Source organism: Terrapene carolina, unplaced genomic scaffold (genome assembly GCF_002925995.2).
Source record: "Terrapene carolina triunguis isolate 2854851 unplaced genomic scaffold, T_m_triunguis-2.0 Scaffold714, whole genome shotgun sequence".
In the NCBI taxonomy this organism is placed as follows: Eukaryota; Metazoa; Chordata; order Testudines; family Emydidae; genus Terrapene; species Terrapene triunguis.
This window is the reverse complement of record NW_020665065.1, coordinates 17,378,076-17,405,452: the sequence shown is the minus strand read 5'-3', so window position 1 is coordinate 17,405,452 and position 27,377 is coordinate 17,378,076. Positions and strand designations below refer to the sequence as shown.

Genomic DNA, 27,377 nt, shown 5'->3' with positions numbered 1-27,377 from the left:
TGGGAACAGAGTGATCCCTGGAGTGGGAAATCAATGTGCTGGGCTGGCCTGGTAGAGAGCATCACAAAGACAGCACGTGACTAGAGCCTGTTGGATGGTCATGCAGCATTGCAGTTGGCATGCGCATGACATCGCTCGCATTCATTGCAGGAGGGATTAAAATACCTCCACATGAGTACCCGCTTTCTCTCCTGTCCTATCCCAAACTCTGTGTTAAATTCCTCCATCTTCTCTCCTTAAACCCAATCCTCCCCTTCCCTCCCTGCATTCTCCCGAGCCAGCCTACTTCCTCCCTGCCTGCACCCTGGTACTTCCCTTGGCCCACTGCTGTCATGCCTTTCTGCTTGAAACTGACCCTCCTTCCCCCCCACCTGCTGCAGGTTCCTAGCTCAAGCTTTTGGTGGGAAGCTGGCAGCAGGGAAGTGAGTTGCGTTGCATGATCCACTTTAGACCGAGCCCTTAGAAGTAGCCAGTTTCCCAGCCTCATCTGCTTGGGAACTAAACCGCTACCAAAGGGCAGCCGGGCTGGCTGGCTGATCTTCGGGGTAGAAGCGGCTAGAGGTGCTTTGTGACTCTGCCCCTCCAGGCGTCTCTGCATCCTTGGGTTTGACGGTGTTGCTGATGTGTGAACCCTGCCCTGTTCCATGCACAGGCGCTTCTGGGATTCACCAGCCCTTTTAAAGCCATAATTGGGTTTAACGAGAAGGAAGCAAGCGGAGTATCTGTTGTGCAGAGGGGAGAGGGGCTGTGGGAATTGCCACGCTCGCTGGCTGGTCTGTGACCTGCTCTCTTCTCTAGCCAAACTCAACGTTATGGACTGTGGGCCATACAGCCGCTGGCAGGCAGTGAAGTTCAGCAGCCAAAGGCCAAGACTGGGTGTCCTGAGATCTTGTTCCAGTCTTGATTCTGCTGCTGGCTTTGGGTGGGCTCGGATAACTCACGCAAGGCCTGTGGTGGGAGAAAACTGGCCCCCTTAATCTTTCTCTGCCTCGGTTTCCCTCTCCTGTAAGATGGGGGAGAAAAATATTTGCCAACCTTTGAAGAACTGAGCATCCCTAAGAGACTAGACTGTCCTGTCTTGTCCTGTCACCTTCCCTGAGTTGCCTTTGAGAGTATTTATTAAGGCAGGTTATTCCAGAACCGTGGCTGGCTGCACCCAACCCGCTGGACATGGCTGCCTTTAGGAGTGGTTTGGCTTGGGTGTACAGTCCCGCAGTAACAGTAGGTGTTCACCCTGTTGGTTGTGTTACTGCCACCCCTGAAAGAATGCGTTGGGGGTGAGTAAGAGCCGGCAAACTGAGGAGGTCTTAAAGGCGCGTGTTATAGTTGGAGAGGGGAAGGTTGGGCTTTCTTGCACTCCTGCATAGCAGATCTAGTGTGGGCCTTCTCGCTCGATGTGCGCATGATCAAGTGTCTCAGATTGAGCCTGGAAAGGTGACGCCACTGAACCTCTCCTGCGATGGAGGGGCTCTGCTGGGAGTGCCGGTGACTGAGGCCCGGCTGGAGTTTTGCTCGTAGTCATGTGGCTTTAGAAATATTAACGTGATCTTTGTGCCCCAGGGGCTAGGAAATTAATTTTATAAATAGCCTGGCTTTAGAAAAATCGCTCCCTCTCCGGAGGCTCTCTAGTGGGTGTAAGATCAGCAGGCTGCAGTGCAGTGCTGAGCCAGGCTGTTGGTGAGAGAGACGCCTCCAGCCGGGAAAGCTTGTCTCTCTCACCATCAGAAGTGGGTCCAATAAAAGATTTTACTCCACCCACCTTGTCTCTCTCATCTCCTGGGAGGGACGGCTCCACAACTCTGCCAATGACAAGAGTTTGTTTAAAGGCTGTTCAGTTGTGTTTAAATCTCTCTGAGGTTCCAAAGACTGGATTTGCTCAAAGCCTGTTTGGGACTTTCCCCTGGGTCTGTGCCTGATCAAAGAGGAAGTTAAAGGTGTTTTGTTTGTTGAAACCCAGCAGACAAGCAGGGTTGGGATTCGGTTTCTCCTTTGAAAAAGAAGGAAGCTGAGACTTTGACCCTGAGTGCACAGGCAGCGGAGACTTGGCTCCCTGCACAGAGAGGCTCAGTGATTTGTGATTTAACTCTCACCCAAGGGAAAAAAGAACCTGATTCAAGATAATCCCTATAAAGGAATTTGGAGAAATTGCAATTTGGTGCTATGGTTCAGCTGGGAGTCAACAGGGGGGTGGGGGGAGTTGATAATGGAGGAAGCTGAAGCTAAGGTGAAGTTTACAGTCGCATCAGGATTAAAATTCCTTTGTATCCCCTGTGAAGATTGAATTTATCCTCTAATTTAGATACAGAAACACTTCAAGGGGCAACTGAATTTTCTATGTATTTTTTTAATGTAAAATCTTCACTTTGCTTTTTTAAGAACGGCTCCTCTTTGAAATGTTGGCTGGTGTCCCAGCTCGTTGGGTTCGAGAACGGCCGGCCAGAGCCAGCCACGCACACGTCTGTCCTCGGCCGGAGCTCGGCCCAGGCATCACTTAAACCCCCTGGCATAGGCCTCATGCTGGCCCCCTTCAGCCATGCTGTGGATTATGACTGTGATCCAGCAACGCAAGGCTCTGCTCCTACCCTCTTCTTATCCTCTGCTGAACTAGCTTTGACTCCTGACCTGGTTTCACACCATGAGCCGCTCCCAGAATGTGTCCTCTTACAGTTGCTGTCCTGGGCCGTGCACCGTTCCACGTGCGTTCTTAGAAGGAGGGGGTGTGGTAAGCACGCCCTGCTCAAGGGATAGCAGTGGCTATAAAGTGCTTTGAGATCCTTGTTTAAAATGTACCAGGTTGAGGCCAGGCCAGGTCACCTCTATCCCCAGCCCCTTTCCCCAGCGTGGGATTCCCCTGATATTGCTCTGGTGAAGTGTCACAGCTCCTCGATGGGCCTTGGAGACCCTGTCTCTCAAACAGGGCCATTGGCTTTTCCCTGCTTTCAGGGACAGCACGGCCATGATCAGGCCCCCAAAATCCCTTAACCACTGTCAGAGACGACGCAGCAGTGGGTCCTTGAGCATTGGCTCACCCTGGGCTTTGCTGCTAATCCGTCTCTTCCTTGTTCCAGCTGCTTGATCTTGTCAGTGAAAGCCCTGGGACGAATCTCCTCTGGCCTTGGGGCCAGTGCCCTTTGAAAAGGGGAAGGAGGCGCTTGTGAAAATCCAGGACACGGTGCAACTTCGGTGATTCTTACGGCTATTGAAGTAGCAGTGAAGAGCTGTAGTTGTGGGCCAAGACCCCCTTGTGCTTGGCTCTGCACTGCCACAGCGGGGAGAGGCCCTGCTCCCGGGAGCTGCAGACGCGTGCTGAAGCAGGGTAAATTTCACCTGGAGCGACAGAAAAGGCCCCTTCGATTACATAACCCCCCCCCCTCACACCGCTAACCCCACCTGCCGCCAGTCAGACTGTAACTCCCAGCCACTCCCTGCCCAACCCAGCAGTAGCGCCCTGGGCAGCGATCCCCAGGCTGGTTTGGGTCAGTTTTACACTGGAATTATGGAAATTTGTATTTCAGTTCTTGTGGGGTCATCAACCTTCTGTCTAGCTTGAAATGGGCCAGTTGGCCCGAGAGCTCCCAAAAAATCCACAGAGTAGTGACCTGCCTGGCTTGGTTCCTATGTAACCCCCCCCCCCCCCCCCCGGGCTGTATTTCAATGCCTAGGAAGAGCAGCGCGTCCCTAAGAGAAGAGGATGGGCCCGTCCAGGAGCTCCTCGGATCGGCCTTGAGGATATTGGTTTAGTGAGATCATGCCGAACGCAGTGCTCTGCGCGGCTGCTTGTTGGAGGGATTGGGCCGTTATTTCCCCCAGCCCTGCGTGCATGGGAGCGTGCAGAGGGAGAGCGAGAGCCGCCAGTCAATACCCTGAACAGCAAAATCCCTAGCGGCCTTGGAACTGTTCTGTAAAAAAGCACGGCTAAGCCCCCAAATACCAGCAGGTTCTGCTGGGGGGGGGGGAGGAGGGGAGCGCCTCTGAGCTAAAGCGATTTGTTCATAGTGCTGAGACATGATCGGTCTAGAAAGCTGCCTCCCCCCCAGATCGACAGAAGATCAAAGGCTTAATTCCCACAGTTGCTTGATACTTTTTCCTCGCTGCCCTTGAACTACCCCCCCTAACCGGGTGCCTGTGTTGGCTTTTTAAAATAGCTGGAATGAGGCGGGATTTTACTCCCCCTCTTAATGCGCCGGGCCTGAATTAAAGCTGCTTCCCTGATCGCTCCCAGTCCCTGCAACGCAGCCAGACAGCGCTGTGCACGCTGCGTGCTCGGGACAGTTAGTGTGACCTGACGCTGAGGGAGGTGGGAGGGGGCTGGGAGCTAGTTGTGAAAAGATGCGGGGGGGTGGGAGGGGCACATCTTTGCCATGTTAAAAAAAAAAAAAAATCCTCACTCCAATTTCTGCTGGAAGGAAGAGGGTGGAGGGAAGGCTGGGGGAGTTAACGCCCTAGAGCAGCTAAGGGCTGGGGCCTCAGTTGCCACCTGTCCAGTTTTTCACCCAGACAGGCCGGGTTTTGGCTTGCGTGTCCAGGGGCCATTTGCCAACCCCCGATGTCTGCGGTTTTTTGATCGTGGCAAAGGGGGTGACCCTCAGCAGCAGGAAGGAGTCGGCGCAGCAGCAGCTGCCTCTGGGGCCAGGCTACCCGTGTGGCTCGTGGCGGCAGGTGCCAGGCATGGGTTGGCACCACCCTGTTGCACGACCGACAGTGATTTCTGGATTTAGTGACAGACAGTAACAAGGGGGCCTCGGCCGTGCTGGTGAAGACCCTGTGAGCCGTGGGGGAAGAGGTGGGGCCTCGGGGGTCCGGTTACCAGCCACGAGAAAGGGGGCACCCGTATGGCTCAAGGGACTCAGTTCACTCTGGAGTTGGGTTTGAGTAGCAGGAGCAGCTTAACCAAGTGCTGTATCGCTAGGAAGCCCCAGGTGTCTGACACGGCGAGAGAGAGACTGGAGGGCCTGTGGGCTGCTCCTCTGGGCTTCCAGCCTTTCGCCCCTGCTAGCCCCACCCCACTGCTATCAGCGCCCGGGGCTCTGAGCCAGGGCTGGAGCCAGTTCCCACGGCTCCGGGGACAGGGCAGCGTGGGGTGTGCCTCCCTTTGGCCAGCAAAGGGCCCAAGCACAAATACCAGGGGCTTAAACGGAGGCTGTCCCTTGCCGGTGCCATCTTCTGGCAATGCTGCATCCATGCCCGGGCGGGGCCAGGGCGCTTCCCCCAGGGCACATGCTGGGCCAGCCGTGCGAGAAGGGCCCTGAGAGGCAGGCCTTAGGCCCAGCTCTGTCCCTGACTTCGGGGGTGACCCTGGGGGAGTTGCTGCAGCTGTTACATGGGGCCATAATTCGTGTGGCACCACAGGCCAGGCATGGCAGTGCCCCATACCCCAGCAGGGGCCATGCCCCTAGGCCCTGGGCGGGGTCACTGCCCCCTAGCGCCGGGGTAGCTTCCCCAGCTGAGCGACAGTGAATGTGCTGGAACAGACTTGGGCAGAGACGCTGTTTGGGGGCCTGGGCCCGGCTCCCCCACCAAAAGCTTTGCCCCACCTGGCGTCTCTAGCAGCTCAGGCCTTTGGCCCATTGCGGCATCAGGAGGGCCGAGCACTTAGCCACCGTCTCCCTGCAAGGGGCTGTGCCCAGGCCCCAGGCAGTGAAACGCTGCACCCAGAGAGGTCCAGGGTCACAGCTTGGCTTAGGGGCCGTGGTGTAAATAGACCCCAGCGCAGCGCTCCCTCTGTCTGCGGTGACACAGGGGGCTGGACAAGTCAGCCCTGCAAGGTAACGCTCCTGAACGCGGCAACGACGCTTCCGCATCAGCTCCTGTCACTTGGGGGCGTCCGGGGCGAGGGGTGCCAGGCATCTGGGTTTCGACCGGAACGCCTGGTCGAAAAGGGACCCTGGCGTTCAAAGTCCGGTTGGCGGTGCAGCGGGGGCCTGGGGCTAAGGCAGGCTCCCTGCCTGCTCTGCACAGCTCCCAGGAAGCAGCCACCAGGTCCCTGCAGCCCCTAGGTGCATGGGCGGCCGTGGTCAGCTGGGCAGGGCACACAGGCAACCTCATACCAGTAAGCCAACCCCTTGCCCATCACTGCTTGGCTCAGCCTGGGCAGCCCCAGGCCTACCTGTGTCTTGCCGTAGCCCTGCAGCGGAGGGAGGCCGAATGGTGCAGTCAGGGTCCTCGTCAGCAACCCCCATGCTCTGCTCTGGGCAGCGTGTGTGTTCCTGGGCAAGTCACTTTCCTTCTCCAGGCCGCCTCTGCCCCTGGCTGGGAGGTTCAATGTATTAACCACGGAGAGGCGCTCGGGTCGGAGCCAATAGCACAGACTTAGCCCCCTGGAGCCCCATGTGAGCTGGGTCCAATCCCCCAGCCCCAGTTTGCCTTGACGCCGTCCCTCCTACACCGCTGCAGCCAGGCTCCAGCGCCTTATTGGCAGGTTGCTCCCTAGTACCTACCCCCCCGTCTAACCTCTGCTTGACCTTTGCAGCAGCTGTTACCTCTGCTGCCAACTGGGGGAACCGTGCTCCCTCCCCAGGTCATGGCAGACGAGGCCCCTGCCTGCTTCAGCCAGTCCTCCAGGCTGCTGGCCAGCTCTCTGGGGCTAGAGCCCCCTGTACAGCTTGGTGCAAGTAACCACAGGCGTGCCCCGGGGGCTGCTCTCTTCACTGCACCCCGTCCCCATGGGCACCTGGACCGCAGCCTTTGCTCCCCCCCCGGGTTTGTTCCTGCGATTTAGCCCCTCGCCGAGGTTGGACCCAGCAGTGGGATTGTATGCGCTGCACTGCAGCCTACAGGACAGACAGGGAACTGCAGGCACTGACTGCCTGGATTTGCTTGCAGAGCAGAGCTGGTAGGTTGGTGCCTGGCACCTTGGCCACAGGCCAGTCAGTTGTTTGGGGCAAACTGCTCCCTGCCAGCACCGGTCTCGGGGGGAGGTTACAGGCCAGACCGGCAAGGCTGAAATGCTGAGAGCCGCCAACCCACCCATGATACTGAGCCTCCTACACTAGCTGACCGGCTCAGTGGGGTCAAGCTAGGTGGGGGATGGGAAACTACTAAGGATCCAGGGTCCCACTTTGCCCTCGGTGGCTGTGCTCACTGGGCTCCTGTAGGTGCCAGACGATGGCCCCCGTGGTGCTGTGCCCGAGAGCAGGGTGCTAACGAGTCACTGCAGCAGCTCCCAGGAGCCCATTCTGCACTGCACAAAATCAAGAGCCAGTCCCTGTGCCCGAGTCGGGGCCCTTTGGGAGGAGCGGTGCACTGGGAACCTACGTCTCCCTCTAGCTGCCAGGGCCAGCGGTGGAGTTTGTGCAGAAACCTTCCCTTAGAGCAGCTCAACTCTCCTAGCCAGACACAGACACTTGCTGTGCAGTGTTAAAGCTGGGGCGGGCAGAAGCGGTTTGCCAGGGGGCCGCACTCTGATTGGGCAGAGCCCCTTGGGGAGCAGGTAGGTATCAAGGACGAGTGTGGCCGGTGGGCACGGAGTAGGGGGAGCTGGTTTCCTACTGGGGGAAGGCGCTGGCTCTATGGGCCTGCACCATGGAATCCCACAGCCCAGGCGGAGGCAGCCAACGCTGCCAGTGCCCACGTCGGGGAAGCAAAGGGCAACTGGAGAGGAGGCCAAGCTGCAGGGCCCAATCTCGCCTGGGCCCCCTGTGCTGAGACAGCTCCCACAGGAGCAGGTTTCAGAACTGGCAATATCCAGGGTGGGGACAGCCCAGAACAAGGGCTAGGAACCAGGCCAAGGGAGACCGCACAGGCCTCCCTCCAGCTGGGGAGTGAGATCCCACTGCAGTCGCTCCCAAACGGAGTTGTCCTATAACAACGTCCTTCCCCTTCCTGGGCTCTGAGACAGGTCGCTCGTCCCACTGTACTTCGCCTTAGCCGCTGAGTCCTTGAACAAGTGTCACTGGCCAGAGCGAACGCAACTGCGCAGGGAGGGGACCAGCTGAACAGCTGATTCCCGCTCTCCGCTGTTTCTCTCTCTTAGCTCAGCCTCCCCTTTAACTGCCTTGTGATCAGCCCTCCCTGCCCTGCCTTGCCCGAGTCCCCATCCGCAGGGCTAGACACACACAGGTACAAATCACCAAGGGACGAGGTGGAATCCCGTCACTGGAGGTTTTTCAGAACAGGAAAGCAAACCCCTGTCAGGGACGGGCTAGATCAGTGGTTCTCAACCCGTGGCCTGCAGATGGCCCAGTCAGCACACAGCTGTGGCCCCTGTGACATCCTCAGGGCCATACAGATAGTATAGCTAGTGTGGCTGTGGCATATAACACACCGAGGGTTGTATACGTGGCCCACAACAGTAAAGCGGTCGAGAACCACTGCTCTAGATGATACTTGGCCCGCGTCAGCGCAGGGGCTCATCTAGGTGGCCTATCGAGGTCCCCCCAGCCCCACATTTCTGTGATTCTAAGGCGCAGCAGCATGGGCCTCTCCTAGACAGCCCATCAATTCGGATGGGCCTGAAACGGGCTCCACGGGAGGTGTCACGGCACCGAATGAGCTTGTGGGCAGCAGATGGGGATGAAGTTCTGTCTGGCCAGGGTCTCCTCAGGCTGTGCAAAGCTTCTCCCAGCCCAGCTCTGCTGCAGTGAAGCTCGGCCAACTCTAACCACCTGAGCAGAGAGATTTTTCTGAAGTTCTCACTCTACAATCCCCCTTCGCTGGGCCAGAAACACCCTGTAACATCCAGCAGTCTCAGGAGGGCAGCACGGCCCCTGGGCCCCGGGGTTCGCCTGGCTTAGCCCGAAGCTGGAAGGGGAAGTGTGGCTCTGTCGCTTACCCCAAGTGCTCGGGGAGGTTTGAGTGCAAGAGGCAGAGACAGCACCAGGAGGCTGGGGCGGGGGGGTCGGTTTTAAATAGGATTTAGAAAATAATGGGATTTATTTTTCTCTAGATATTACACAACTTAGTGTGGATTCTCTCATTACAGAAATACATTTTTACATCATTCCATGGAGCTGTCTTTAAATAACTGGTCGGGACGTGACCAGCAGCTGACTCAGCAGCGCCCCCATGTGGGCTTCTGCTTCCTTTTCAGACCATTAGTAGCCAAATGCTGTAGCATGATCCGTCTCCTCTCCTGGTTCCCACTCCCGGGGGCCTCCTGACTGGCCCGGTGCTGCGGATTCACTCTGCAGGGTTCTGGCACTCCTCAGCCATGGGGGTCTGCACCTCCGCCCCGTCGCGGGCTCGGAAGAGCAGCTCCCCTGATTGGATCACCTGCTCAGCCTGCCACGTGGCGGCGGCTCCGTACTGCTGGTAAAAGTCCGTGTCGGCCTGGAACATCACCAGGGCCTGCGCCGTGTGGATCCGCACGTGCTGGGCCAGGCTGTTGGCATCCAGGAACTTCTCCCCGCACGAGTCACAGGCGTAGAGGATCTGGGTGTTGGGGTCTGTAACGAAGGGGGGAAGCGACTCACCCAACGGCCGTGCAGACGGACAGATGCCCTGGGAGCCAGGGCTGGGACCCTGCCCCTGCTCACTCACTCTCATGTAGAAATCCACCCCACCAGCGGAACAGTCCCCGTGCAGGGGGGATCCAAAGGGCTGAGTCCTTTGCACACTAGAGCGGCCATAGCCCTAGGAAATCTCTAAGGAACCACTCGGCCCGGACCCCACGGGATGGGCGGGCTGAGGACCGTGTTCAAATCCAGCCAACCAGAAGCCGGGGTTCCCCACGAGCCATTGACAGCAGGAGTGCTGCATTGCCTGCCCCCCACTGTTAAAAACCCTGTGAGGATCCCATGCAGCCCAAGGTGCCGCCCGGCCCCCATCACCGTCAAGCCTAGCCTCCAAGGGCAGAAGGTGCCAACTTGCTCTGCTCTGGACCCCCTCCCCGTGGGCCCAGCAGACAGGAGAACCCTGAGTCCCCCCGATCCCTTTAACTGCCCGTGTGGGGCTCTGCAAACAGCCGCCTTCGCTTTGCTGCGCTCAAGGGGGAAATAACTGCGGCTGTCTCCCGGCGCGAGCTGGGCCAGCAGAGAGGGGCTGGAGACGCGAGGCGCAGGCGGAAGGATGTTGCAGAGGGATCAGGCATCTCTGTGCTGGAGCCTTACGCCCCGCATCAGTGAGAAGTGCAGCAACGCCGAGCCGCCGCCAGGACCTGCTCCGAGAACAAAGGGAGCCAGCACGGGGAGGGAGCATTGACAGACGCTCCCCCAACGTATGGGCTGCTCCTAGAACGCCACTGGCCCACGAGTTCAGCGTCTCCTCTCGGGGACTGAAGCAGGTCCCAGGTCTGCTGCCCTTGGAACGTAGCCGGGACATGCCCCCGTGGGCTCAGGAGTGGGGAGCCCCCATGTGCGCAGCCTTTCAGCTGCTCCTCACCTGCCTCCTGCACCTGCTTCACGGCCTTGGTTATCTCCGCCTTAAGTGCTTCGGTCTCGTCTGCCGTCACGGCGGCCGTCACTGGGACCACTGCGGTTTGGGGAAGGGAGAAGGGGGGTGACTTGGCCTGAACAAACCTCGGTGCTCAGCCACCCCCTCCCCGGCCAGGCTGCTGCTGATCTGGCTCCACAGCCCACGTAGGGCCCACAGGCGCAGTGCAGTCGGGGTGCCCTGTTCCGTGTATGCTGGGGGAAGGCGACAGGCCCAGTCCTAGAGAGCAGGGGCACCTGGTGCAGCAGCAGGGCAGGTGTCCGGCCCCGTGCCAACGAGCATGGAGCGAGAGGGGGACTTGCTTGGCAGGCGTTTCTGACTGGCCGCTGCTGAGGCTGCCGACGGGCGGGCAGCTAGTGCCAGCGGGGGGTGAATTGGCCATGGGACCCGGACTGAGACCCATCAAATTCATTGCAACAGGGCAGCCGAGCTGTGTTCAGATGGTCACGACCCCCAGCCATGCTCCGCAGTGCAGCAGACCGAGAAGGGGAAGGGGCCTGGGCCCCGGGGAGGCGAGAGCCTCGGAGAGCCCCTCCCGCCCCACGCCCCGTGCAGGGAGGGAAGCTCCTGCTCTGCTAACGGCGCAGGGAGACTCCCAGGCTCACCTGTCAGCTGCGTGACCGCCGTGGCTGCCAGCGCCTCCGTGGCCAAGGTGACCATGTCGTCCGAGGCCACGGTGACGATGTTGACCTCGTCGCCTTCCTCCGGCTCCAGGATCTTGATGCCGGCCTTGCCCTGGTGCACGGTTTTCACGTGGGAGCGCAGGTTGTCCACCCGGTTGAAGCCGCGGCCACACTTGTCGCAGAGGAACGGCTTCTCCCCTGCACGGAACCAAGCCCCGGCCCGGGTTAGCGTTTCCCTGCAGAGCGGAGGCAGCTCAGGGGCAGGGCCGGGGGGTCGGTCACAGCCTGTTGGATGGACGCCCGGGTCGTTTCAAGGGCACAGGATAATCAAGACCCCAAACATGGGTGAGGAGCAGGACTGCCGGGATCCCCCTCCCCTCCCCTTCCCCTCCCAGCCCAGTGTGTGCCCGGCTCCGACCCATGCTATCTCCCCATGGCTGTGCGGGGCAGAGCTGCTAACGAGCGGGACATGGTTCTTTCCAGTCGGGTCGAGAGAAGGGCCTTCTCCACCTGGGATTTCCAGGCTGCTGGGCCCAGCAGCTCCCAGGAGGGTGAAGAAGCTGTGTCTGCCGGAAGGGGGAGGCGGGACCCACCGGTGTGGATGATGATGTGCTTGGAGAGGTCGCCCACGTTCACAAAGGCCTTGTTGCACACGCTGCATTTGTGCGGTCGGATGTTGTCGTGGTGACGGATGTGGTTGGCCAGCTGACTGGACTGGACGAACCTAGTGGGGATGAAGGGGGAGGCCGTTAAGGGGGAGCGGAGGGAGCTGGGTGCAGTCACAGGACCCCGGCGCGGTGCCCCTGGTCAAGATCAGTCTGACGCATGGGCCTCCCCTGACAGCAGAGAGAAGGCCTGGCTCAGAGCCTGCAGCCTCTTCACTGAGCTGACCCAGTGCATGCGGCAGGTGGGCACCTCGTGCCCCCAGGTTCCCACCGCCAGCCCTGCCCCTTTAAACCGGAAAGAGACGGCAGAAGCTCACGTGCTCGGCTCCCATCAGATGGCCCCCGAACGCGGAGCCCCATCGTAACAATCCCCAGCCCGGACAGAGAATCGTTCCGACAACACGCAGTCAACCATGGGCCAGGCCCAGAAATGGAGAAATCCCCCCACCGGCTCTGCGCTTTGTCCAGTGCCAAGCGCCGTGTGTCCCAGCACAAGCGGAGCTGGGCCTGGGCTGTGTGCTGAAGGTTAGTCCCTGGGAGCTAAGAGCCCCACTGAGAACCCTTAGCTAGTGTCCCCGGCCATGTACAGCCCAACCCCCCAGCTGATCTCAGGACCAAGGGTTACCAGCGGGGCTGAGGGGAGACCAGCTCCCACAGAGCTCTGATCTCCCCCTCTGCAGGCACCCCCTTTGGCACCGGGCTGGCAGAGCCCGCACAGCAGCCCGTGCGCTTCCCTGGCGATTCCCTCGGACACCCCCAGTCCTCCCCGGGACCGTCAGGAAAAGAAAGCACCAAACCAGCCAAAGTCACTGTCCCTCTGCCAGGCCAGATCTGGATCCTGTGCAGCGGGCGAGGGGCCCAGGTGGCAGGGAAGCAGGAGCACATGTGGGCAGCAGGGGATCCCCACGGGGCTGCAAGAATCGAGCCCCATTCCTGGATCTGCTGGGCTAAGATCCAGGACGGCCTGGCCAGCCGGGTGCTGGAGGGAGGCGGGGCTCAGCCAGGAGCCCTGGAGGGGGGCGGGGCCTCACCTCTTGCCGCAGCGCTCACACACGTAGGGCTTCTCTCCGGTGTGCTGGCGCACGTGGGCGATGAGGGAGCTGGCCTGTGTGAAGGCCTTGCCACAGATCAGGCACTGGCAGGGCTTCTCGCCTGGGGAGAGAAGGGGAGAGCTCACAGCTCAGCAGCCAGCCCCCAAGTCCCACCCATGCCTAGGGCCAGTGATCATGCTGGTGGGCCACTCCTCCATCCAGCTGCCCCCTACACATGGCCATAGGGGCAGCGGGCTAGAGATCCTGGGGGCGCTGCCGCTTCAGGCCTAGTAACTTCATTGAGTGACCCCTGGTTCTTGTGTTATGTGAAGGAGTAAATAACACTTCCTTATTCACTTTTTCTGTACCCTTTCCAATTCTAATATCTCTTTTTTGAGATGGGGCGACCAGATCTGCATGCAGTATTCCAGATGTGGGCGTGCCATGGATTTATACAGAGCCATTATGATATTTTCTGTCTTCTTATCTATCCCTTTCCTAATGGTTCCTAATATTCTGTTCACTTTTTTGCCTGTCGCTGCACATTGAGTGGATGTTTTCAGAGAACTCTCCACAATGACTCCACGATCTTGCTCGAGTGATAACAGCTAATTTAGACCCCAGCATTTTGTATAGTTGGGATGATGTTTTCCAATGTGCATTACTTTGCATTTATCAACACTGAATTTCAGCTGCCATTTTGTCACCCAGTTTTGTGAGATCCCTTTGTAAATCCTCACAGGCTGCTTTGGACTTAATTATCTTGAGTCGTTTTAAGGAGTTAAAGGAATGGGCCAGGGTATGGCAGGAGGGGTATAAAGATGAGACCACGTCTCAGTCCCTGGGCATGTCTGTCCCAACAGCACCGTTCTGTAGCTCATCAGCGGTGTGTCATTACTACTGTCACACTGAGCACATCGGCTTCTCACGGCACTGGCTTGACCCCCGGCCACCAGCAGTCTGTGCTCTGGTGAGTTACAGCCTGGCTGAGCAGGTCGGCTCTACCCTCTCCCAAGCAGAGCTCTGGCACCAAAACGGGGTGAGCGTCAGAGATCCCAAGAATCCACCAGAGACTTCGCTCTTGCTGTTGATTTTACACGGAGGACGGGCAGCAGATCAGTTCTCCGAACGACCTGGGCACGGATGTCCCACTATGCTGGGCTACGCCGAGTACATACATATGCTCTGGAATCCCGGGGGCAGGTAGCACAGGCCCCTTGGCGTGGGGCGAGGGGGAGCGTTCTGAAGGGCTGGAAGCACACAGGAGACCCCACTGTTTGCTGCACAACAGATACACACGAAACCAAAGCCTCTTGGCAGCTACTGATGGCACTTGGCAGAGGTCAGAGAGGAACGTGGCCCCAACCCTGCTGCTTGCTTTGTTTCTCCTCAGCCAAGCTGGAGCTGTGCCTAGCCCCCGGAGCAAGAGGATGGGGGTCGCGGGGCCTGGTCTCCTGCTGGCCCAGGCTGGGGTTCCCTACCTGTGTGAATGCGAATGTGCCGCTGCAGGGCCCCGGGGTCCGCGAACTGCCTCTGGCAATGCACGCACACGTACGGCTTCTCTCCACTGTGGATCCGCAGGTGCCTCTTCAAGTTCCCTTGCAGGAGCCAGACAAGAGGGAGTCAGTAGCCCAGAGGGCTGTGCGTGCGTGAGCACTCCCCCCGCCCCCTCCAGACTGGCTCGCTCGGGCGGTGCACGTTCCATGGCCTCGTGCTGCCTTAGCTCTCCACTTCTGCCGAGGCCACAGGGCCGGGTACTGTTCAGTTACTGAGTGCGACATTCAGGGAGGCCCCGGGATTTCTAGCCTGTTACACAAATACACACTGGCTAGCGTGCTCTCAGCCATGCACAATGCAGCAGGAGGCGAGGGACCCGTGCTATGCCATGAGAGGGGCTTTGCGTTGGCAAACAGCAATCCAGGGCAACAGAAGCAGCTCAGATCAAGAAGTGACTCACGCTGCCTGACCCTAGCGGTGGCTTTAGAGACACCCAGTGTCTCTGAGGATTTTAGATTTAACTCCCCCACTGTATTAAATGCTAATGGGCAGCGTTGTCCGCTCTCAGGTTGGCAGCACAGGTCTCGCCATATTTGGTGTCCTTCTTAAAGCCCCAGCTCCTGGAGTCAGGTGATTACACAAGAATCTCAGCTTCCATTTTTAAAAAACAGGAATTTTCTAGCCTTCATAGCTATGGAGAAAAGCCTGTAGCTGTGACCCCCTAAAGGCTCAGACACCTGAGGGCAAAGAACCACCCCAATTTCATTATTTACTTATGTTTAAATCATGCGAGTCTTAAGCCCAACTCATGCCTGACTCGTGATCCTTGAAGTCTTGGGGTTGATGATAGTGAACAGGGCCCCAGCTGTCCCTCTGCCCCCTTACTGGGGAGCTAGGCTTACTTCTAGCAATGCCAGAAGTTCCTTTTGCTAACCTGAGCAGCGCTTTCTGTCCAAGCAGGGGGTGCCCCGGGAAATCTGTGCCCATGCTGAGTATCTGGTGACTCACTGAGGAGTAGCTCACCCCACCCCAATGCTTCTTCCCAACCCAGCCTAAGCCTGCAAAGCCGCAGCCTCTACTCTAGGTGGAGCTGTCTGCAAATGCCATGAGACAGCCAAGCGCGGACACGCTTGTACCCCCCCGCGTGGTACCTGACGTGGTGAACTGCTTGCCGCATTCCCGGCACTTCAACGGCCCGTCCGCGATGTGGATCTTCAAATGCGCCTTTAAGTTCCCCACCTGCAGGCAGACAAAACAGCTCCACTGAGCCTTGCTGCTCCTCTGGGAGCAGAGGGATTGCTGTGGGCAGCCCCATGTATATTGGAAGCACATAGGTGGGCGGCATTTAGGGCTGCCAACTCTCTAATCACACAAAACCGAACACCCTTTGCCCCCGCCCTGCCCCTTCCCAGAGGCCCCGCCCCTTGCCCCACCCTTTCCCTAAGGACCCCGCCCCCAGCTCACTCCATCTCCCCTCCCTCTGTCGCTCGCTCTCCCCCACCCTCACTCACTTTCACCAGGCTGGCTCAGAGGGTTGGAGTGTGTGGGTGACGGGGAGGGGCTCCAACTGGGGGTGTAGTCTCTAGGGTGGGGCCGGGGATGAAGGGTTTGGGGTACAGGAGGGGACTCAGGCCTGGGGCAGGAGATTGGGGTGTGGGTTCTGGCTGGGGGTGTAGTCTCTGGGGTGGGACTGGGGATGAGGGGTTTCGGGTGCAGGAGGGGGCTCTGGGCTGGGGGTTGGGGTGCAGGAGGGGACTCAGGCCTGGGGCAGGGGATTGGGGTGTGGGTTCTGGCTGGGGGTGTAGTCTCTGGGGTGGGGCTGGGGAGTTCTCTTCCTGGCTCGCTGCGACACTGGGGAGTGAATCAGTCACCTCCCTCTCTGTGCCTCAGTTTCCCCATCTGTAAAATGGGGACGATCAAAGCTCTCACAGAGCTAGTATGTGGGCGCTCAGACACCGAGGTGGTGGGCGTGGTATAAGAACTTGTACAGAGCGGAACAGAGTTCGGACCGGGCACCTACTCCAGGGTAGCTAGCTGCTCCCTAGTTCTCCACGGAGGACTTTGACATGTAGGAGACGGGCTCTGTTACAGCCCCTGCAGATCTCCCTGGGCTCTTCACAGGGGAGAAGGGGTTCTTGGGGACTAAGGAGACACCTCATGCAAAACGTTTCCAGGCGTCAGTCGCATGTTGAGGAGGAGGAGGACAAAGTGCTAACTCTGAACGGGGGGCTCTGGGGCTGTGCTTTGGGTCCAAGCGCAGCCCAGACGGCCCCAGAAACGCAGCCTGCAGCCACCTGCCACGTCACAAGGGGCCTGACCCAAAGCCTACGGAAGAATCAATGGGAGTCGTCCCATGGGCCGTGGATAAGACCCCAAACCAACAGGGAGATGCAGCCCAGAGACTGGTTGACCCCAATCCGGCCTCCCTCTAGTGGCTCTGGGTTCGAGGCTGGTGAATGCAACCAACCAGCAACTTCTCTGGCAGACAGAAGGACAAGCAGGTCTGCTGTGGGGGTGTTTATTGTGCCCCTGGAGGTCCTGGCAAGCTGTCAGAGGGGCTCCCCAGCTGCCATCCACTCACCTGATTGAATTTCTTGTCGCAGTGAGGACACTTGTGCTCCTTGTCTGTGTCGTGGGTCTCCAGGTGGCGCATCTTGGAGGTGGGGTCGGAGAAGGAGCGCCCGCAGTAGTCACACTGGTAGGGCTTTTCGCCGCTGTGCACCAGCTGGTGCCGTTTGAGGTTGCCCGAGGTGGTGAAGAGCTTGCCGCAGTCGTCACACCGGTACTTGGCCTCTCCCGTGTGCCGCTTCTTGTGCAGGTTCAGCAGGCTGATGAGCCGGTAGCTCTTGCCGCACTCTTCACAGCCGTAAGGCTTCAGAGGGCTGAAAGAGGGATTCAGAAGGGACTGAAGGACTCCAGGCGGCTTGTCTGTTCGGAACAGACATTTCTGATCCTTCTCCTTTTGGCAGCTCTAAGCTCAACCCTCAGACAAGACACCTGCCTAGAGAGTCAACATAGGCATGTTCTGGAATACCTCCAGCATCAAGACATCAGCCCCAGAGACTAGGAGTCCAGCGTGCAGCAATGGGTGAGCTCTGCTGTCGCCAAGCAGCAGAGAGGGCTTGTTCCCTGGCTCAGGGAGGCTTCACCCCTTTAGAAGCACTACAGTCAGCCAGACGTCTGCTGCCACGGGGGCGACAGCAGGCAGAGGGAGAAGTAGACGGTGCATCAACCTGGCTGGAGTGGAGTTCACTCCGTTAGCAACCCCTCACTCCACCTCTCAACCCCCCAACTCCCAGCGGCTGGCACACACAGATGGGATCTGCAGCCCGTCCAGGCATCCCCACGCTAGGGTTAATCTTAATAAAAGTGCGGATGCAGCAGTGCAGGCTACACAGCCAGTACGTACGTGGGGGGCTTGTGCAGCCCACAGCACAGCATCCCCACGGCTGTTTTCACTGAGCGAGCTACATCGAAGCTAGCACGGGTCCGTCTACACGAGCTGCAGATCACACACCTGGCTGCAGAGCAGACCGGCACAGTCTCAGCTGCAGCGAAGAGCAGGCGCTGCTCACTGGCATGCTGTTTTCGGTTGGCAGCAAGCCGTACCTGTGTGTCTTCTCGTGGGCTTTGCAGGCCGCCGGGTCGGAGAACGCTTTGTTACATTCCCTGCAAGAAAAAGGCTTTTCTCCAGTGTGGATCCGGATGTGCCGCTTGAAGTTACCGGTGTGCGTGAATTCCTTTCCGCAGTCCTACGGACAAAGACGCACAGGGTAAAGAGCCAGCCTCACCGTGGTCCAGGGGAACTGAGGCCCGGGAGGAAGCTGCTCTCGGCTTACCTCACACTTGTGAGTCACCGAGCCGTAGGCTTTCGACTCGGTCCTGTCGCTGTAGGTGCCTGATCGCAGCAGCCTGGCTTCCCCGGAGTTCTCCAGCCCGGAGTCTGTGCCCCCTGACTCGTTATCCTCAGGGTTGTCTCCGTTTTCCAACCGTGGCTTCTCTTCCTCTGGGATTTTGGCTTCCTCCTCTTCCTCCGCTGTCGTCTCCTCCTCTTCCTCCTTCCCCTCCAGCTCCACCTCCATTTCTGCAGGTTTAGGAGACAGAGGGATGCTGAAAACCAGGAATAAAAGGTGGGAGAGAAAAATCCTACTGCGGCATTGCATATGGTTAATAAAAGAAGCCTGCACACTTGGGAGACAAAGACCCAGGTGTGAGAGCTGGTTGGAAAAGGGAGTTACTCCCCCAGTGGAAATTTTAAGGTTTTGGCAGAAACAAAAAAATCAAAACCGGAATTTTTTAAAACCAAAATATTTCGAATCTGAAAGGCAGCCGTAGCGCTGCATGCTTCCAGCCTCCTCCAGAGGCCAGGCTCCTGGCTTAGACTCCATCTGCCCTGATCGGCCATCGCCCCTGCCCTGCGTGAGGAGAGAGGGATGCATCATAGCAGTCACATGGCCACAACGCACCAGGGGAAACGAAGTCTGGCCGGGGAGTCCAACCCAGAGGGGGATTGGGAGTAGGAGACACCTGAACTACAATTCCTACGAGGCTCCGTGGTTTTATTTGAGAATTGAAACATTTTGGTTTTCAGCTATTCAGGTTGATGGGAAAAAAACAAACAATCAATCAAAATTTCCCATGGAAAGCAGACACTTTTTGTGCAAAATTTTGTTTAGATGCCAAACTCTTTTTTTGGGCAAAAATAGGTTTTGATGGAAAATTTTCAACCAGCCCTGCTCTATATAGTTCCTAAATATGGGTCCCAGGCTTAAGGGACCAGTGACGGGATACGGCCTTTCACTTCTAGGTCACTGATGCAAATAGAGTCAGGAGTGACTGAAAGATTTCCCCCCTGGAGGGCTGTTTGATGATCTCAGTTCAGTTCAATCCAACACCAACTGACTGGCTGGCAGAGTTTCCACTGCCTGACTGGGAAACCAAGCTATGCCACCAAGTGGGAGCGGGGGCCGGCTGGCGGGACAGCCCCGGGGAGCTTGCGTTGCTGTTGCCTGTGGGGAACCTGTTCCGTACATAGAAGGCTCCTGTTTCCAGCCCTGTCCTTCGTTCAGCACCTAACTCTCAGAGTCTCTTGTAAAAATGCAGTTCTATGGCCACGCAAATGGGCATCTAACTGTCACTTCTTGCTGAAATTGCTACACCTTAAAAATACGACACAGGCCGTGTTCGGCATTTAAAGAAGCAGTGCACGAGGAGTTTGGGGCTTCCGACCAGCTAGCCTTCCCCACCCCCGTACACTTCCTAAAGGGCACAGAAGTTGGAACTGATTTGATCCCACCGTGCCGTCCTGGTGTTTGCATGCTGGCGAGGCAGAGAGGGCTCAGGGAACAGGGCCACACAGATCTGGGGTCCCCAACATAATTCAGGTCTAATGTGCTGCCTGGGACATGGGGCCCCTCTCTCATTGCTTGGGAACTGGGATCTGCAACCACTTGAATGGAAAAAGTTGTCTAGAGTTACTGTCACTTTTCCAAGTGCCTCAGTAAAGCTACTGAAATGCTGCTTTGCCGCTTCTAACAGGCCCAGGTGTTTCACTACAGCTCCCCCCTGCCCGGCTCACCTGCCCAGCTGTGGTATGCTAATGGCCTAGGTTTCCTCCTCCTCCAGGGGTATTCGCTTTCTGCCAGCATGAAAGGGATCTAGGTTTATGTATACAAAACCCCAGGGAAGCCCCGTGCTTTCAAACAGGCTGCATCTAACAAGCAGGATGATCCTCAGTTCCTGGATTTGCAAATGTAAGCTCCTGCGCCAATGAAAACTACAGCCCTTACAATTCCCAACTTAAGCTCCAGCGATTTGCTGCTCAGAGCAACGCAATCCTGACGTACTCGACGAACTAGACGGCCCAGGCTGCAGGTTTCATGGCCTGCTGCGACAGCACGGGCTGCACAGCACACAGTGACACCTGTTCCCATCCGACTTCACGTCCTGCCACTCGGGCCTGTTCCCTGCGGAGCCGAGAGCAGCCAACTGTCCGGGAAAGAACCAGAGGGAGCAGCGAGCCCCGCACTGGCGAAATCAAACACACAGGGCAGAAACATTTAACAAGTGTGGGGGTGTAGCCACGAGGAGCCTGGGGTCTGGAGCTATTCCTCTGTGCCTAAGGAGGTGGAGACGACAAAGCTGGATATAAGGGGGGAAGTTACTGTCACTACTTTCATTTCAAAATGGCAAACCACCATCCCATGCCAGCTGTAGGTCAGCACCTTGCTCTGAACTCTGGGAGGACCTGCACTTTGCAGCCGGGCTGGCGTTGTTGGGCCTGGTATCCTCTGGCTGCTGGCTACTGGGCACCTCAGAGTGGGAGTCCTCCCGTACAGCGTCGCCTGCCCCTAGAAACAAAGAAGAGCACGTTCGACCCATTCACTGCGACGGCTGCGATGTACTGTGGGGAAACGGGACAGCCTGGCAGCAGCTCAGCATACAGATTCCCGCGGGGGGGGGCAGAGCATGGAGGACTGTGGAAAGGATCAGGCGAGATTAAGGGGTGTGGGGGAGGCAGAAGGCTGCCCCAAGGGCTGGCAGCAGCACAAGTGAAGGCATGAAGCCGGGAAGCTTAATTACCTTCCCTTTCTATACATAACCTTCCTCGGGCTCACCTGCTCTGTCGCTGGTCTCCTTGCTGTCCTCTTCCTCAGGCTCCTTCTCCTTTGGCTCTGCTGCAGCCTCCGTCATCTCCTCAGCTTTGTCGAGTCCACCGAGCGTTTCTGCTGCTGCTTTACCTTCTTCAGGTGCTTTTTCATCCCCTACGGGGAAACACACACAAGCAAACCACACTCCCTTCACATCTGGTGACGACAGAGGGACAAAGCAACCAGAACTTCCGCACTGGACTCTCCGAGAGTCCAAACAATGGACACAGCAGTCCGAAAGGCCAGCCAATAGCCCTGGGGCGCTAATTGTCTTAAGATGCTATCAACACATACTACCAGTGGGACAAGAAAGGAAAACAAACATTTAGCAGCAAACACGTAACGCCTGGTGCCATCCATGGGGGTGACGCAGATACATAAGCCTCATCTCTATCTGGGGAGGGTAAGTTAGAGGGAACAGATCTAAGCCAGAACTCACGACTTGCAATACTGAAACGTGCTGCGTGTGTCTGACCAATCTTAGCGCACCAAATCCCTGTCCCCTCAGTCTTGCAGTGCCAAGACTAAGATTTGGAGCCATTGAAGCTACAGAGCGGGACAGAGCAGCCACTGACCAGGAGATGGACGTTGCCAGGTACAGCTGTGCTCTTCACCTGAGAAACTGGCAGCGCCGCCCCCAAAGCCTGGGAGCCAATGTTCTGCATTCCGATCTGCGGCTTCGCAGGCCACATGCACAGCTTGGGGTGACCTCACCTGCACCTTCCTTACATTTCTTTTGGAAGGAAATGGCTCTTTATTGACTGACTAACCCCTGAGTTCACCACAATCTCCAGGCCAGCTTATTACAGTAAAGAAAACATCTGGCTGGGGATGGATCAATGTTTAGCGTCTCCTCTCAGCTCCTGCCTGATTTAAGGACAGTTCAGTAACAGATCCACACTAAAGAAAGCCATCAAATCCTGACTAAACCAGCACCCGCTGAGAAGAGCCTTTTTGAACATATTCCGGTTGGGAACGGGAAGCCCCGGGGGGGTAAGAAGGCTGCCTACCGGTCACTTCAGGGACCTTGTGGCTTTCTGAATTGGGTTCAGCTGACACGGTGAGAGACTTCAAAGCATTGCAAGCGTTGACGATTTCCTGCATCTGAAGGAAACCGGCAACCGCTAGCACATCCTCCACGTTCTCTGGGCTCAGGCTGAGTTTGGCTGTGTACATGAACTCCAGGACCTGACCAAGGCCTGCAAGAAAACAGACCAGAAACAACAAAAACACAAAATCAAAGCTCCGGAGAGGAGTGGCCTTTTTCAAAGCAAGCTAAGTTGCCAATACTTTAGATGTTGAACGTTAGTGACTAAAGGCCAGATTTTTTTAAGACGGTTTAGGTGGCTAACTCCCACTGATTCAAAGGCCTTAACAACTTATCCTATAAGCAGCAATAAAACTCCCTGAAAAGCCTACCCCAAACCATGCCAGATTCTTGCTTTCTAGGTAAGAGTAACAAATAATGATACTTTAACCAGCTGCTGCCATTGTTAGTGTTAGTTTAGCACAAGAGAGTGGGGGAAGGTAAAATTCTGTAGGCTGAAATAAATAAGATATGGAACTCAGGGAGTGTGACTGTCTGTACCCTTATGTTCGTCCTTTTTATAAAACGATGATAAATTTTGTACAAAGTATGCCTGGTGACGGATCATTCAAAAACTCATAATCTGCTGAACATTACTGTCCTGGTAAAACATATGTGGCAACAGTGTAACTGTATAAGACATGTTCCAAGTCTAGGGAAGCAGCCCAAACCAGTTCACCAGAGACAAAAGGCAAACTGACGCCTCAGCCAAGTGTCAACAAAATCAAATGGAGCATCACCTGGGTAAACAGCCATTCTTTGGGAGGAAAAAGGATGCGAGAAGTTTACATTTTGGCAATAGAACAGCTGGGGGTTCCCGTGCAAACAGACTGGCTGTTGCCTGAACCCCAGCTGGCGATGATTCTCAAAGAGGAGGAAAAGATATAAAATGAAGAACAGAGACCTCAAATCACCTCTCATCTCTACTCACAGCACCAACAATGTTTGAAAGAAAAAGTAAGTATCATTGAGCTGGGGGAGTGGTCCTGGCTGAAGGGATCCAGCCAGACTGCTGTGAGCACGTGGTGAGAGAAACCTTTTGCGTTGAATTCACTTAACTTGTTAAGTTAGGTATTAGTTGTGTTTTACCTTTTATTTCTTTGTATCCAATACCGACTTTTATGCCTCGTTACTTGTAATCACTTGAAATCTATCTTTCTGTAGTTGTTAAACTTGTTTTATTGTTTTCTCTAGACCAGTGTGTGTTTGGATTGAAGTGTTTAGGAAACTCCATTTGAGATACCAGGGTTTGTGCAGATCATTTTCTATCAATGAAATGATGGACTTTCTATGAGCTTGTACGGCATGGAAGGAAAGGGCTGGGCAGTACAAAACGCACATTTCTGGGGACAAGTCTGGGACTGGGAATATGCTGGTGTGACTCTGCAATACAATTCAGGAGTGGCTGGCTAGAAGCACTCAGATAACTCAGCTGGGAGTAATTTACATGCTAGAGGCTGTGTGACAGCAAACCAGGAGTGGTTGCTCTCACAGTGAAGCAGTGTAAAAGGCACATCAGATTGGAGAATTGAGGGGACCCAGCAGTTCAGCAGTCCAGATTGTATCCTGGGGAATGTCAGATCGAGGCAGGATGATTCTTTGGTTCAGGAGACCTAGGTTAAGTTCTTGGCTCTGCCACAGACTTCCTGTGCGGCCTTGGGTGAGTCGCTTCCTCTCTCTGTGAATCATTGTCCTGTTTGTAAAACGAGGATAATAATACTTCCATTCTCTCATCCTTTGGCTTGTCTGTTTTGACTGGAAGTTCTTTGAAGCAGGAACTGTCTCTGACGACGGTGCTGGTACAGAGCCTAGCACAACAGGCCCTGCCTCTCGGTGGGAGCCTTTAAGTGCTAATGCAAGACAACTAATCAATCTTCTTCTAATATTAACAATAAAAATCTTTCCACCGCTTACTGGTAAGCATTGGAAGCATGTTACAGTTTCGGAGCGTGGATAATCTCCCATTCTACTCTAAGACCATTAGCTTCCAGATGTGATGCACATCTGTCCAACCACACTTAATGAAGTAATAGCTATTGGGCATATACTATATATTGGCAGGATCATTGTTTCCCTTTCCCCTTCAGATGATTGTTAGACAGCTATCTCTACAGTGGTGTGTGTTTGTATAGGGTACTGGCCACATCGCGATCACAGGAATCCAACAGGTTGTATCTGGCCGGCTGCCGTAGGGGCGACTCAGGGAATTACAACAGACAAGCAAGTCCTACATCTGTACCCAGTCCATTGGTTGAAAGAATAACTAAAAATAGAACAAAAAAGATGGAAGATCTGGAAGATCATGCTATGACGGGTCTCATCTCACTGATGTGTCAGAATTCTTTGAACATCTCAATAAGATAATGGTTTCCGGAAAACCCGTGAACATCCTTTCGACTTTCAAAAGACCTTTCACAAGGTTCTGCACAAGAAACTACTAAAGGAGCTAAGTATTCATGGAAGGAGAGGCAAGGTATTGTCATGGATCAAAAACTGGCTATGAGACAGAAAATAAATAAGAATAGGGATAAACGGCCAGTTTCCATCATAAAAGATTAACAGTTAGGTGCCTCTAGGTTCCTACTAGGCCTTGAGTTGTTTAATATATTTATTAATGATCTGGAAATGAGGTGGAAAGAATGATCAGTGAGGAGGCAACCTTTGCTGAAGGCACAGAATCATTTAGGTTAGTCAAGCCCAGAAAAGACAGAGAAACTTCAGAGTGAATGGACAATATGATGGCAGAGAACATTCAGTGTTGATCAATGCCAAGCAACGCACATTGGAGGGAAAAATTTAAACCTGACAGGGTTCATGAACCTAGCAGAGTTCTAAATGAATTGATCAACTCAGGAAAGAGATCAGGGCATCACTGAGGACAATTCAATGGGGATCTCTACTCAATGAGCAGCTGCAGTCAAAGAGCAAACAAGATGGTAGGATGCATAGGGAACGGGATGGAGAATAATATACAAAATACTGTAATGCCATGATCTGAACTGATGGTACCCCTCACCTCTAGAATACTGTGCGCAGAACTGGTCATCCCATTAGAAAATAATATTGTAGAATTTGAACAAGTTCAGAGAAGGATGATGAGAACGATTAGGGGCATGAAAACACTCTCTATGAAGAGAGATGGAGAAGACTGGGCTTGTTACCTTAGGCTTGGTCTACACTAAAAAGTTATATCAGCATAGCTGTGTCAGTCAGGGGTGTGAGAAAACCCACACGCTTGACTGGCACAACTATGCCAACAACCTCATCCAGTGTAGACGCAGCAGTGTCGATGGAAGAAGGCCTAGCTAACGTCGTTCAGGGAGGGGGAGTTCCCTGCATCGGCAAAAAAACCTTCTTCTGTTGGTGTAGGCTGCGTCTACTGTAGGCGGCTATGCCAGTATAGCTACCCGGTATGGTCTCCGTAGTGGAGACACAAGGAGATGAATAAAAGGAGTCATGATAAAATCATATAAAACAATGAGTGGTTTAGAGAAGAAAGAGCAGGAGCTGCTCTCCGCCCTGTCTCGTAACACAAGAACAAGAGGACAGTCAATGAAACTGAAAGGTAGCAAGTCCAAAACCGATCAAAGGAAAAATACTTTGCTGCACAAAGTATAATGAGGCTGTGGAACTCCCTGCCACAGGAGGTCATTGAGGCCAAGAACTTAGCAAGATTCAAAGAGCGAGTGGACGTTTCTCACGGATATCAAGAATATGCAGAGTTATAAAAGTTAATACTTGGATATTAGGAAATCTTTTTCTCTAGGAGGGTGGTGAAGAACTGGAATGGGTTACCTAGGGAGGTGGTGGAATCTCCTTCCTTAGAGGTTTTTAAGGTCAGGCTTGACAAAGCCCTGGCTGGGATGATTTAGTTGGGGACTGGTCCTGCTTTGAGCAGGGGGTTGGCCTAGATGACCTCCTGAGGTCCCTTCCAACCCTGATCTTCTATGATTCTAATACAAATCAAGTTGTAGAAACTATGCTTCAGGGTTTAAACCAGTCTCTATTAGGGATTAGGAGGAGAACGTAACGAGGTCAGATTATCCCACTTCTGTTACTTCAGGGTTCCTGCCCCTTCCTCTGGGGCATCTGGTGCTGGGCACTGTCAGAGATGGGACACTGGGCTATGGACCATGGGTCTGATCCAGTCTGGCAACTCCAGTGTTCAGGAGGAACGTCACTATCTCCATCCCAGCCCTAACGGTTTCTAGGAGGTTCTGCACACGTTGGGTCTGAGCCACAGCTGGTGTGAATTGGTGCGGCTCCACTGACTTCAACAGGGCCACACTGATTTACACCTGCTGAGCATACGGCCCTCCATCTCAGGGCCACAGCTCCTCTCCCAAGCGCAGCCTTGGCTTCTCCCAAGCGCAGCCTTGGCTTCTCCCAGGAGCCGCACCTGCATACCTGCTGCATTGCTGATGTCGAGATGCACCACGTCCTTCTGATCCACAAACAGCATCCTGAAGTACTCGCTGCAGGCTGCCAGCACGGCCTTGTGGGCCTTGAAGTCAATGCCGTCCACCACGAAGGTGCAGTCACACAGCAAGCCCAGCTGCCTCTGCTGGTTCAGCTGCTCCAGGACCTGCTTGCTGTGCTGAGGGAAATCCATAGCTGAGGAGAGAAAGCGCAATCACCTGGCTGATCAGCGCCTACGCTCAGTCCCTCCAGCGACTGTGCTCGAGCCTGGTGCCGGAGCAAGGGACGTTTTATTAAAATCACGGTTATGGGTGGTGGGCAAGCGCCGACTAACGGTGCTTAAAACTGAAGCAGAGCACAAACCCACTTCCACCCATGGGCCTCAGCCTTGATCTGGAGGAACCAGTGTTAGAGCTGACGAGCTAATTCAGTCTCCACTGTGCAGGCAGTCATTGAACCCATAAGAAAGACGGCCTCACACTGCACCATTGGTCATTATTATGCATTATTTGTATTGCAGGAGCACCTGGAGGCCAGGGCACTACTGTGCACACACATAGCTAAGAGAAGGTCCCTGCACCAAAGTATGAAACTACAGAAAACAGGTGGATACAGACAGATGGGAGTATACGAGGCAACAGCGAGATGATAGTGTGGAGTGGGTTGTAGGAATCATGGCAGAGAAGTGTTTTAAGGAGAGATCTGAGGGACACCCTGGCAGCCTTGCAGAAGCTCCTCCCATGCACAAGGGCCGGTGTGGGAGAAAGCGTGAAGGTGCTTCTTGGAACGTTTGTTAAATGGACAATCAAGGCTAGGAGGAGGCTGTTCGGAATTTTTGCCTCCATCTGAAGTGCTGGCCACTGCTGGTGGGATGATCAGGTGTGCCAAATGCTATGGCCCTCCATGGTCAACTGTATCAGACCCACTCCATCAAACATCCCCCTGCAAAGCCGCAGGCTGCAGCTCTGTTTTAAACCTGGTTTGGCATAAAATCTGCTTCTGTTATTTTATCACCTTTTCTATCAAATTTCCTGACT

At 55.5% G+C, this 27,377-nt stretch overlaps 1 protein-coding gene across 1 annotated transcript in view; it reads right to left on the bottom strand.

The window, feature by feature from the left end:
• Nucleotides 1-8,885: 8,885 nt before the first annotated feature.
• Nucleotides 8,886-27,377, bottom strand: part of ZBTB17 (zinc finger and BTB domain containing 17) — a 37,976-nt gene continuing 19,484 nt past the window's right edge. The window contains exons 2-15 of the mRNA XM_024206424.2: nt 26,329-26,535; nt 21,845-22,033; nt 20,802-20,948; nt 20,409-20,534; nt 18,024-18,268; nt 17,794-17,936; nt 16,766-17,066; nt 15,336-15,423; nt 14,169-14,285; nt 12,688-12,808; nt 11,585-11,715; nt 10,974-11,189; nt 10,318-10,407; nt 8,886-9,383 (exon numbers count right to left, since the gene is read on the bottom strand). Of these exons, the coding sequence (XP_024062192.2) occupies nt 9,118-9,383; nt 10,318-10,407; nt 10,974-11,189; nt 11,585-11,715; nt 12,688-12,808; nt 14,169-14,285; nt 15,336-15,423; nt 16,766-17,066; nt 17,794-17,936; nt 18,024-18,268; nt 20,409-20,534; nt 20,802-20,948; nt 21,845-22,033; nt 26,329-26,535 (2,387 nt within the window). The 3' untranslated portion in view covers nt 8,886-9,117. The remainder of the gene's footprint in view (nt 9,384-10,317; nt 10,408-10,973; nt 11,190-11,584; nt 11,716-12,687; nt 12,809-14,168; nt 14,286-15,335; nt 15,424-16,765; nt 17,067-17,793; nt 17,937-18,023; nt 18,269-20,408; nt 20,535-20,801; nt 20,949-21,844; nt 22,034-26,328; nt 26,536-27,377) is intronic.